The sequence below is a fragment of the Onychostruthus taczanowskii genome, unplaced genomic scaffold (genome assembly GCF_017590055.1).
Source record: "Onychostruthus taczanowskii isolate IOZ18803 unplaced genomic scaffold, ASM1759005v1 scaffold46, whole genome shotgun sequence".
Taxonomy (NCBI): domain Eukaryota; kingdom Metazoa; phylum Chordata; class Aves; order Passeriformes; family Passeridae; genus Onychostruthus; species Onychostruthus taczanowskii.
Window position 1 is genome coordinate 2,764,658 of NW_024502125.1, and position 12,093 is coordinate 2,776,750.

General features: G+C 36.5%; 1 protein-coding gene across 1 annotated transcript in view; it reads left to right on the top strand.

The window, feature by feature from the left end:
• The window catches only part of RNF180 (ring finger protein 180), a 62,073-nt gene extending 51,055 nt beyond the window's left edge, over positions 1 to 11,018 (top strand). Inside the window, exons 6-7 of the mRNA XM_041414660.1 lie at positions 7,622 to 7,743; positions 10,911 to 11,018. Of these exons, the coding sequence (XP_041270594.1) occupies positions 7,622 to 7,743; positions 10,911 to 11,018 (230 nt within the window). The remainder of the gene's footprint in view (positions 1 to 7,621; positions 7,744 to 10,910) is intronic.
• The last annotated feature ends 1,075 nt before the right edge of the window (positions 11,019 to 12,093 follow it).

A 12,093-nucleotide genomic window follows, 5' to 3' on the forward strand; every position in this document is an offset into this window, starting at 1 on the left:
ATTCACATCAAAGACAGGAAACAATATGGCATTTTTTTAATGCTATTCTCCACTTATTCAGTCATGTCTTATTTAATAAGAGATTTAATCTTATATAATAAGTTTACCTATAAATATCAATAGTGTTTGCCTCTCTGTATATTGTGAGGTAGCAGTCTGTACAAACAGAGCCTAAAGGGGTGTAAGTACTTAGAGAGGGAAGAATGAAACTAGTGGGAGCCGATGCTGTTACAGCAATATGACACAAACAGGGGAAGGCTTTTGTGATGATAACTTAGCAAGAGTTGCTGGCAGCTGAAATACAGTATTTGGTCATCTGGGAAGATGACAAATACAACGTGATGTACAGAAATGTTCAGTGGTAAAATGTAGGAACAGCAGGAGATGAATGATGTTGATGATGAGTAAAAGATTAGATAGAATGGAAGAGAAGCAGAAAGCAGATTAAAAATAAGATGAAAACTCATTGATTTAGAATATTCAGAATACTTTAAAAAATATTTTTCCATATAGATTATTGATGCACATACCACAGAAGCAGAAGCAGCCTCAAGTTGCTGTTTGAAATTCCCTGGTTTTCATTGTCTGCATTGTCATGGCAAAGAGAGAAATTGTCCACAAGTTAAATTCACTGTTAAGATACAACTTATTTACAAGGAAATGTGAACAAAAATCATTACAACTGCCCCTCTTAAAGGCAAATGTATGAAAATTACCATAACTGGAATTCATTTGTCATCAATATACATGTACAAGTCTTACCTTTAAAATCAAAGCAAGACATTTTATGGTGTAGAATTTATGCAACCTATGCATTTAGATCTCTCTGATATGCATGAGACCATACAGCTTCATTCCTTGACATCAGTCCTCAGCTGTTACATAATTTTCTGACTGTTTGGTACTTTTTGTGTTATGATTTGGGGGAAAAAAAAAAAAGCAAACAGGTAATTACCTAGTTACTTAAAAAAAGGGACCTGCTTGCTGACTATCTTCCAAAATTCCTTTAAGTCTTCCAAAGTCAAGTGACTTTTACACTGTGACGTGTGGATTAATTACTCCCATTTTAGTACATATCCTAGCAGTTAAGCTAGCAAAGTGGCTTCTATTTGTGAGTATTGATAATTATAGAATCATCACAGAAGATTATATTTTCTGTGTTAATAATCACAGGCTGAGTATGTTTTCTAAGGTCATTATGCCCTCCCACAGTCCTCTCATTTCTTGATTCTGTTATTTCCAGGAAAATAAACAGCCCAAGACAGAAATTATGAGTTGTTCTATTTTTTCTTTGAATTTGTGAGAGGGACTGGACATAGTTGTTATTGAATAATTCTCATAAAATTGGTAAATATATTTCTTATTTAATAAATGAGTGAGATATTTAGTTATGCAGAATAGCCAATGTAAAATTTGTATGCATGCATTTAATATGGCTTTATGGATTTTGGCATTAATTTTCAAACTTCCTCATTTTTTCTTCCCACAATCTTACTTTTCACAATATACAAGCTAACTTCATGAGTTTATTATATTTTAATTTGTAAAAGCTGAATTATTTAGCTATAAAATAGCAAGAAGTAACTGTCTTCAGACTTTTTTTTCTTAATTTGATTAGTATTCTGAACATTGCTAACTGGTAAAGAGGTGCTATATTTTTTCTTGGAATTCAGACTAATAGTAGGAATGTGTGAAAAACTTCACTTATAAATAATTATCACTGAAATCTGACAAGCTATATTTGAATGGAATTTATTTCCACTCTAATGTAAAACCTTCAAATTTCTTTGTCAAATGGAAATAATTGTAATTGTGATGGAATGTAATTTACAGTGTTTCACAGAGGAAAAAATTCAAATGACAAGTTGTCACTCTGTCCTTAAAGGCCTGAGAGATGTTAATTTAAGGGATTGTCCGTAAATGATCCAAAGAACTGCTAAATTCAAATATGGCTTTTATGAATTGATTTGTAGTTAATAACCTTAAAATCTGGGTTTATTTTGTTTACACACCTCTGTAGAAAAACTCTGAGATTAGCTACCAAAAAAATTGTACTTATAATTTTGAAAATAATATGGGAAGTTAGAGCTGTATGAAATAAATATTTTTAAGAACTGTCATTGTCATTGGAACCTCTATTAATTGTTTTGGTTGGGGTTTTTTATCCTTTCCATTTTGTACATTTCTGTTCATTTTGTTATATTCTCTTCTCAGATCCATGAAGGATTTATAAAGTTTTAAGAGAGGGGAGACTATTCTTAGATATAAATGCCAATAGTTTTGCTAATACCAGACAGCAAGAAGCATTGTTTGCCTGGTGCTTGATTCTGTAGGACTGAAGTGTTTACAAGCCTTTTGTTTTGACAAATGATGTGCACATCAGTGACACTTCCACATTTTGGGATTTCTGCATAGTTTTGTCTGTAGCATGTTGTTCTTTTCATGTTAAATGCCTTATGAAAGTCACAAAGCAGACATCTAGCTGTAACAGTGGTTCCCAACTCTGCCTTATGGAAAGGAATGTCTCTTACATAATCAAGTCTTGTGTCCCATATGAAAGGCTTCCTGGCATTTTCAGATTTTCACAGTAACTGATTGCTTATCTAGACTCTTTCAGATAGGGATCCTTGACACCTTTAAAAAGCAGTTTCTGTGTGTTCCTCACTAAATTGCCTGCATGCAAATGGTTTGTTCATGTGCAGAGGCTGTCTGCATCATATGCACAGTCACTTCAATAAATCACATTTTAAGCATATACAAATGACTGCTTAAACACAATTTACCTCTCGGAGACAGTGATAGAATTTAACACTTAAATCAAAAGCTCAGCAAAAGTCTATAACTGGTAAGGCAGACAACATAGTGAATGTAAAAATGGTTTCAGGACAGGAAAGTACATTTTTACACCTTAAGTACATTTTACATCCAGGTTTTCTACAGCCCAACAGCTATCAGAAAGTAGGACTTGGATTTTGGGGATGGAAAAGAAAAGGAGAGATGTTTAGGCTATCATGTAAGTTTAATCTTAGGTATAAGGTGCTGGCAGCCAGTGAGGGCCCAAAGGTAAAATCAGAAGGGCAAGAGCAGAGAAATATGCAAAGAAAGGGGAGAGAAAGTGGGAGAAAGATAAGAGCAGGATAGTGAGGGAGGTTTGGAAAGATGATTTTGCTGTGGATAAGGCCTTGGAAGGTGATAGTAGAAGTTTTAACATGGGAAAGCTGAAGATTCTGGTATGCATCAGAAAGAAAAATTTGTAATTTGATATGTCTCTCTCTAGAAAAAAAGGCTTCTGAGACAATGGGTGTGTGGAGCTGAAATACTGAGGCAAGAGGGTGCTGAGATTCAAGCTTCTTATGCAGCAGAAGTGGATCCCTGGATCTGAGAAGGATGGTAGTTTTATTGAATGGCCTTAGTTTGGGGAAGGAACTGGATATTTTGGGAACTTGAGTTTCAGTGGAGAGCTTGAGACTGGGGCATGAGATGAGAGGTTAATGGGACATGCCTGCAGTCATTCACACAGAATAAATGCTGCTCTCTCATAAACCTTTCTAGCAATATATGATTTTTCTTTCTTGGAAATACAAATCTCACAGCTCATCTTAACTAGCAAATCTTGCAATGTAGCTATTACATTAGCATATAATGCCTCTTGATATGCGTATGGGAGATAGCTGGCATTTATGCAAGAAGTTTGGGATGATCCCTCATTTGTCAAAGCGTGAAAGCAACATAAAAACACCTGTATACTTGAAAATTATAGAATACTTGGAAATTTTGCTCTTTTTCTCCATGCTGTCATCAAGTCTGCAGGTGACAACAAATTGGTAGACTCAGTGGTGGGGCTGCTATTCAGAGAGAACAAGAAGTTGGAGAAACGCAGGTGCCTCATCAGACAAAGACCCTTTTGCCAGGCACCTAAAAAGAAAAACCGACCCAAAGAGGAGATGGAAAATACAGTGTAAAAGAGCATGTAGCAAGTCAAACTGAGACCTTGTCAGAATGACACAGTGGTCTGTGTAGTTCAGAACATCCATATGTGATTTGGGAAACTGATACATGTACAGATTATTCACTTTACTAATTCACTAATGATAGTAAATATGAACTTGACAACTAACAGTTCTTTTGATCCGTGACCTAGAGGAAGCAACAGAATACATTTTCATCAGGCCTGCAGAGAACAGCAAAATTAAGGACAGGTTGATGAGACTCAGCACAGGGCTTCCATTCAGAGATACCTTGACAAGCTGTAGAAATGTTCTGGAAGAACTCTAAAATTCAGCAAGGACAAATGCTGAGACCTGCACCTGGGAAGGAAGAGCCCTTGGCAATGAGACAGGTTGGGCACTGAAAGCCTGGGAACAGATCTCTGGAAAGAACCTGGGCATCCTGATGGAGCGCAAGCTGTGGGTGAGCTGGAAGTGTGCCCTGGCAGTGAAAAAGGCCAGCAGCATCCTGGGCTTTGTGAACAGGAGTATGATGTATGAAAACCTGCAGGTGAAGCTTTTATCTCCTACTGCTCAACACACCACATCTAAAACCCTGCAGTTTTGCCTTCCTCCCTTGTACAGGGAAGACAGAAGTAGACTGGAGCAGGTTTATCAGAGCTCTCAGGTTTCGCTCGGATGCTCAGAGGCCTGGAGAACCTGACCTGGAAGGAGACGCTGAGAGAACTGGCTTCTTCAGTCAGGGAAAGGGTAGGCTTTGGGGAGGATCTCCTGTCAACCTTGTCATACCTATAAGGAGACCACCAAGAGGACAGACCACCCGTTCACAGTGGTGCATGGCAAGAGGATGAACATTAAGGCGTATGGAAAGTTCAGATTGCAAGTAAGGAAAACACTTCCACTATGAGGACAGTCAGGTGGTGGAGGAGGTGTACACAGAGGCATTATGCATCTCCATAATGCATAATATTCACTGTAACGTGCTGTAAATTAGCTAATTTTAAAATTGCCATTTTAAAAAAGATATTTGGATAATACTGGGATTAATTTTTTTAAAACATTTCATGCACAGCCACAGTAAAAAGGTAAGTAGGAATCATAACAAAATGTTATGTCGTTGTCTAGATTTGTGGCGATCCCACTACTCAATTTTTGCATATAATTTTAGATTACATCATCTCAGAGAAAAATAAAGGAGGGTAAAGCATAATGTGGAAAGGATAGTGTGAAGTTTTGAAGCTTTTTCCATACAAAGGCAATGCAAAAGTCTTTTGTTTGGAAAGCATATTAGAGAAAACAGATACAAGAGATCTGTAAAATTATGAATGGCATAAAGATGTTGTAGGAAAGATTATTCACTGTCTCTCAGATGTATTCTTGCATTAGCAATTATATCAGCTATAATAGAGCACAAAAATTGATACTGTGAGGTCAGATGTCCACATTTGCATGTGAGGCAACTTGCAGTCCCAAGGGCTAAATGCCCATTAGTGGTTGAAGCATATTACTGGAACACTTCTGAGCTCTTAGAGCTCATATTCTTTTTCTAGTTTTACCTGAAAGGAAAACAATTTATTTACTCCAAAACTACTCCTCCAAGGCACACAAAGTGCAGTAAATGGAGTCAATGTGAGATCAGATTCAGAAGCACGCAGAGACACATGCAATGCTGTTTTAACACATTGTTGTGGAAGCAGCTTCCAAAGATCTAGCACACTAAGCTGCCAGGTGCTGCAAGGGCACACATGGGAAGGTCTCAGGCATTTTTTCACACAGTCTTTCAATAGCTCTTTTTATCTACTGCAGAAAGAAGAGACTCTGCCAAAATTATGTACTTTGGTATATCTGAAAACCTCAGAACACTTGTTCATACATAATTTAGTTTTACATGAGAACTTATAAGGTAAATTGTTATTGTAGCTTGCATATTATTAATTTGGGGACATTTTTAGAGTAAAATTTTCTATCTGATACTGATATCTGATGAAATGTATGATGTTTTCAAGTTTAAAAAAATTAGGTCAATTTATAGAATTGGGAGAATATATTGATATTTTTCTAGTTTTGTGTTTTGCTAGTACTTCAACAGAAGGTTGCAAAGTGCAACAGATGTGCCTACTGAAAATCCTTTTTGGTTTGCACACTTTGGTACATATAAAAGTGTGATTTGCACACAACATTGTTTTTGTTATCTAGTAACAGATTCCCACTAACAGTCTGCCAGACTCTGCCAGCACTGTCCATGCATATTCATGTGATTTGAGTAGAGGTTCTTGTTCAGAGTGTAGCAACACAGGCATGTGCAAGAAAGTTAAATAAAATACATTTTTTCATGTACCTTTTTTAATGCACATGTTTGTGCATTAATTATTTGGGGACTGTATTATTTGGAGATTGGAATAATGTATAATAGGGGGTTTTTTTAAGAAGTAGAAAATTACATTAGAAGGTGTTTGATGCTCCCTCAGGTCTTCTGTTGCATAATTCAAACCCTTTACTCCATGCTGCTGTTCAGTTTTTGAGGAACTCTACAGCTCTCAGCTTTTATCTGCAGATGGTTAAGAAATGTGGTTTACTTCCACTCTAGCTGGAGATACAGACGGTATTTTTCTTCTCAGAATTTATTGAAGAATACAGAATGCATCATAAAAATTGCTCATTACATGAAAACAGAGCAAAAATCCAGAGTACAATTGTCCTTTATCAGAATGAGACAGATTTTGCCTTTGCACCACAGCTCCCAGGCTCTTTTCTGTGCCACAGCCTACTGTTTGAAACAGCTGCACAGACTCTTCTCTAACCTCATGTCTTGACATAGGGAAGAAGTATGCTTCTACAGTACCTCTCTTGCTACATGGAGAAGTCTGGGGGACAATGAAGAGGATAGACTTGGCAGGACCCAGGCCATCATGGGGTCACAGGATTTTTACTTCCACTTGACTTGTTTGCATCTGCCTATATATTTTTAAGGTGTTACCAGCACACAAAGAGTGATTTAAAAATTAAATTTTGACCTGGTATGCATTATATTAAATATAATGAACATCATATTAAAGCAAGCACAATTTATTTAGAAGTTTATTTTAATTTATCTTTGAATAAATTAAATTAATTTTTATTTTAATTTATCTTTGAAAAAGAATCTCAGATTCTAATAAAAAGGAATTCAAATGTGTATCAGCTGTTGAACTGTGTATGTACAGATCTAGATATTTTTGATTACTGTAGAATTCAGATGAGCAGACTTAAGACCAAGTTTAACTAATTACTGAAGAGATTCATTACAGTTTCTGGAGCCTTTCAGTTCTAGATCACTGAGTCAAACTCAGTGAAAGAAGGCACCAAAACAGAGGTGTTCATAGATCTGGATAACATAAGCAGATATCATTACTTTATTTTGATAGAGAATTCCAAATCCGAACAAACAAATGTATTGTTTTCTAGACATGGAACACAGAGTTCGTTTTTAAGGAACCAGTATTACTTTTTAAATCTTACAAAATCAATTCCAAAGATAGCTTCTTGTCCAACAAAGTGATGAAACTTAGCAGTGAGGTGTGAGATTTCCTGCTTCTATTTGTCTTTTTGATAACTGGAGGAAGGGGTGTTAACTTTTTTTGCTAGTCAATCTGGTTCCTTTTAAAAAGATTTTTATCTCCTAGTCTGTTTTTCAGCAGGTTTTCGAAGGCGCTCAAACACTGTAACAAGGAGGCATTTCCCACATGCTGCTCACAGGATGGACTACATGGACTTCGAGGATGATAGCCGTGGATGGCGGTTTGATATGGACATGGTGATCATCTACATTTATTCAGTCAACTGGATAATAGGATTTATTGTTTTCTGTTTCCTTTGTTATTTCTTTTTCCCTCTTTAGGCTGTAGAAATAACAGTTAAGGAAAATGATAGTCATGTGAACAGAAAAATTGTGAATAGAAAAATATTGAAAAAAGGTAAAACGTTTGATACGGAATTTTTATCATTCAGAATTGGAATAGACTGCATCAAGCATGCTGTGAAGCTGTTCTTCTATGTGTGACAAAGTACTTCAGTTTGGTTACAAATGTAATGTGAAATCCACATCATATTTCGTTCGGTGGGAGTTTTGCCTTTGGGAGATTTTGATGGGAAAAGAATTTACTCCTAATTTATAAAATGATTACTCTGTAGAAGTACTCCCAGTTTTTAGGGGAGGTACTACAAAAGAATGTAATCTGTAGAGTCATTTAGGGGTTTGACTCTGTGTTGACACACTTCACTCACTCATTGGTGCTTCAATTCCTCATACATAAAAGCAATAAAGATGCTTCCCATCTTTACTCAGATCTTTTGGGAGGAGGAGAAGTGCTGTACCATGCATTATATAGACATTAGTCAGAGCTATTTCAGTGCCATGATCCAAATCCTGGAAAAATTTGACAACCGATAGACCTGTCAGCATTCCACTGTGATATTTTGAGCCTATTAACCAAAAAGAAAAATTACACTGCAGTGTGCTGCCAGTTCATCTTTTCAGCAAATAGCAATCAAAAGGAATCAACTAACAGCCACAAGTTCTGCAAAATAAGAAGACCATTGTTGTGCAGATTCCCAGTGTAGCACTGTACCTTTTTTACCCGTTCAGATGAGTGTGTTTGGATCCAGCAAGACTAATGGAGGGCAAGCAGCAGGCCTGCTGGCTATGATGCTGTGAGACATTGACCCAAATAAATACTGGAGACAGATGCATTCTTTTCTGTAAGAAATCAGTATCATTATTAAATTGCTGTAAAAATTGAGGATACTTTTAAATGTGGGCTCTCCAGGAGTTTATGTCTCATGGGAGAGTACATAAGAGGGCACAGTATTTATTTGCACCTTTCTTTTGAAGCTATTCTAAAGCACTTTATAGTTAGTTATTCTATGTATAGATTGATGAATTACAGTACCAAACTGCAGCCAGTTCAACATCATTCCAGACTTGCTGCTTTACACAGTATTTTCAAATGAAAGTGGAAGAGCATCTATCAAATTATAGTAAAAGATACTAGAAATGAATGTGAGAATCAGGTTCTGAAGAATGGCACAAGGTAGTTTAGGGCTTTACTTTTCAGGGGGGTACAAGGAAGTACAAGGACGTTTTTATTTCTAGTGGCATGACTGTTCAAAGTACACTGTACTTTCACTAAAAAAGCATGTGAGTGTAGGTATATTGTCCCTCTCATATCAGAATTTGTGTGGGAGACCTGTGGTTTTTCAGTAGGTGGTGTACTCCCCTGTTCTAGCAGAGAACAAGGAGAAATATGTTGTGGAAGGTGCCATCTGCCAAATGTGATAGAATGAAATCAGAGTTTTATTAAGCATGGTCTTATATTCCTTTACTGGAGCAGCTCCAGCATGGTCAGCCTCTTACAGGCTGTGAAGAGATCAGGACCAGAAATATTCACTTAATCTGAAAATCAGCAGTAAATCAACTACTAATATTTTATTTTCTAATGGGCTGCATAAAACAATCTTTTCGAGAACATATGAGTAGAATTAAAAATTACAAGTATAACTACACTGATTAAACTAAATAATCTGTCATCTTTTTTAATATATGCAAATTTAAAGAGATGTAAGAACTGAAATTCACCATCACCACATACTCGTGGCTTTGACAAAAAATACATTTTTGTATAAGAATAATCCACTCAGTTACTTTGTCTCTGCCTAAAAGCGACTGGCTGTATTATTAATGCCACTAAGCATAATGTTTTAAAAGCTTTAAGGCTGTAATAAAACATTTGGTGGAAGTATTTTAAAAACTAGAGGGTATAAGTCATAGGCTCCTGTTTGGCTACATGCAGATGTGTGGGTGTGTATGCTAAAATATTATCAATAAATTTAAATAGTTCTCTCATATATGCCAGGACTGCCATTCTAACTGCAATTTTTGTTTGCCTCTGTAAACTTCTGAAATTACTGCTCATGTCAGAAAAGGGAGGGACCAACTCCCTGTTAAGACAAAATTGCTTCTACCTTTCAATCTCAAAAAACCTAAAATAAAAAAATACATTAAGTGACATAGTCTAAAATCCCAGTAATAATGTTATTTAATTTTTTTTAACTAGTATGTCTGGTAAAGCAATATCCTTCAGTAAATATTCAAAAATATATTGGGACTTAAGAAATGTAATATAGAAGCTAACTAGTTATATAAGAAAAAGTTACATCATTTTTAATAGCATGTTACCATGGTTTTATTTGGAAAAGGACCACAAAGAAGAGTAAAAATACAATCTAATATTGGCTTCTTTTGTACATTTTCAACAAGAATTGATGACTGACAGAGACATTTTTCTAAAGTTAGTAGGACTCACAATTCTGCAGGACATTCCTAATTGTTTAACTCTACCTTTCTTCAAGGCCTAAACTGTTTCTTGAGCAATATTGTTTTATTTTATATGGATTATTATTAATTCCAGAGGAAGATTATTCTTAAATTATTAAAAATGTACATTATGAAGACTACTCCAGCTCTGAGAGATTGATCCTCCATAGGAAAACACCTAAGAGGTACAGAGTGGAGATGCACATTTTTTGTCGTATGTTGGGGTTTTTTGAGATACATGCTTTTGTAAAAATGCAGAAACAGTTTAAAGGCTCAAATTTGGTTTTCCGTGAAGTCTGCTGCAAAATGCTGTTAATGTCTCTTGGAGCAAGAGCAGGTCCTTTGTAGGCTATTTTCTGGTTAAATTGATCCTGATCAGCAAGTTTGTATTTCTTAACTACCATAGTATTAAAATGTTTACAATAAAATTTGAGTTGCTTTTAATATTTTGCAGTAATTTCTCTAGATTTTGCCTGGTGGATTTTTTTTCTCATTCATTGTATTTTGTGATATCTCTTTTGTTTCTGCTTGGGGAGCAGCAAAGGTTTACTATTTTTTCATTACTGGGATTAACTTTTTTTATATTCGCAGCCTTTTATTTGTTTCATTACTTTCCAGGCAGCTTTTGTCAGAAATCATCTGGGGGCATGGTCTGGATCTTAACATATTCTGATAATGAAGAATTCTCAGTACTGGTGCTGTTAGTCAAGACCATTTAGCTGTTGAAGACAGCAGAAATGCAAGACAAGACTTAGGTATCACTTTTACAGGCAAAGGACCTTCATGTCTACTCAGAAGTGTGTGAGCTTTTTTGTCAACCAGTGGGTATGTTTGTAGCTCAGCTACCTGCCAAAGGTTCAGTCATCTTGCTTCTCTCATGAGACAATTCTAAAAAAAAATCCCAAAAAATAGCTGCTCAGGGAGCAGTTGCTGTGAAGCACAACAGAGTTTTTTATGTCTTGTGCCTGCCTACAGAAGCTCAGATCCAAGTTAAGCTTTTTCCAGTATTCTACATACACACTTCATGTTTTTATCACATGTCGACAGCCTCACTTAGTGATACTGAGATGGAAAAGAAGGAAGAACCAGAGTTTAGATGTATTTTGTCATTTTCAGAGAAAATTATTGCTGATAACATGAAAGTCTGGGAGTAAGATTATCTATTGTAGCTATCATCTGACAAGTAACTCTCTTCATGGTGTGTAGTGTTGCTTTTGTGGATGTGTTTTCAGCATCTTTTGTTCTTTGCAATCCTGACAACATTATTAGTATGAGATGCACACTCTCCTCTGGGGAATTCCAGGTCACAGATGAACAGAAAAGAAAGATAGGACATCAAGAGCATCTGCTGGTGTTCAGCCCCATACCCAGGCAGAGGCTGTGAGGAAAGATGCTTTGGATTGCTCTGGATCTGGAGCAAGACACTATGCTATCCTTAGAGATGCCTTTTATTTAGCAGAAAGTTCTAAGGCAGACAGTAATAGTATAAGGACTTAAAGATCACAGTTTTCTGTCTCAAACAGTTACGACAGAAAGACTTTGCCATGAGATAAGCACAGAAGGGAGTGACAGAATGGCCTAATTCCAAGCCTGCAAGGTCCAGCTAGCACATCCTGGGTAATCCAGACAAAAATTCACACTGTGACAAAGTGTGTAAAGAAGCTGCTGCTCATATGTTAATCCCTGGTCAAATAAAGATCCCAATCAGCAGGTTATGGGACAACTGGCGTCTGCAAACACCAGACCCCCCACTGCCTACCACCCCCCCCCCCCCCCCCCCCCGCCCCCGCGCAC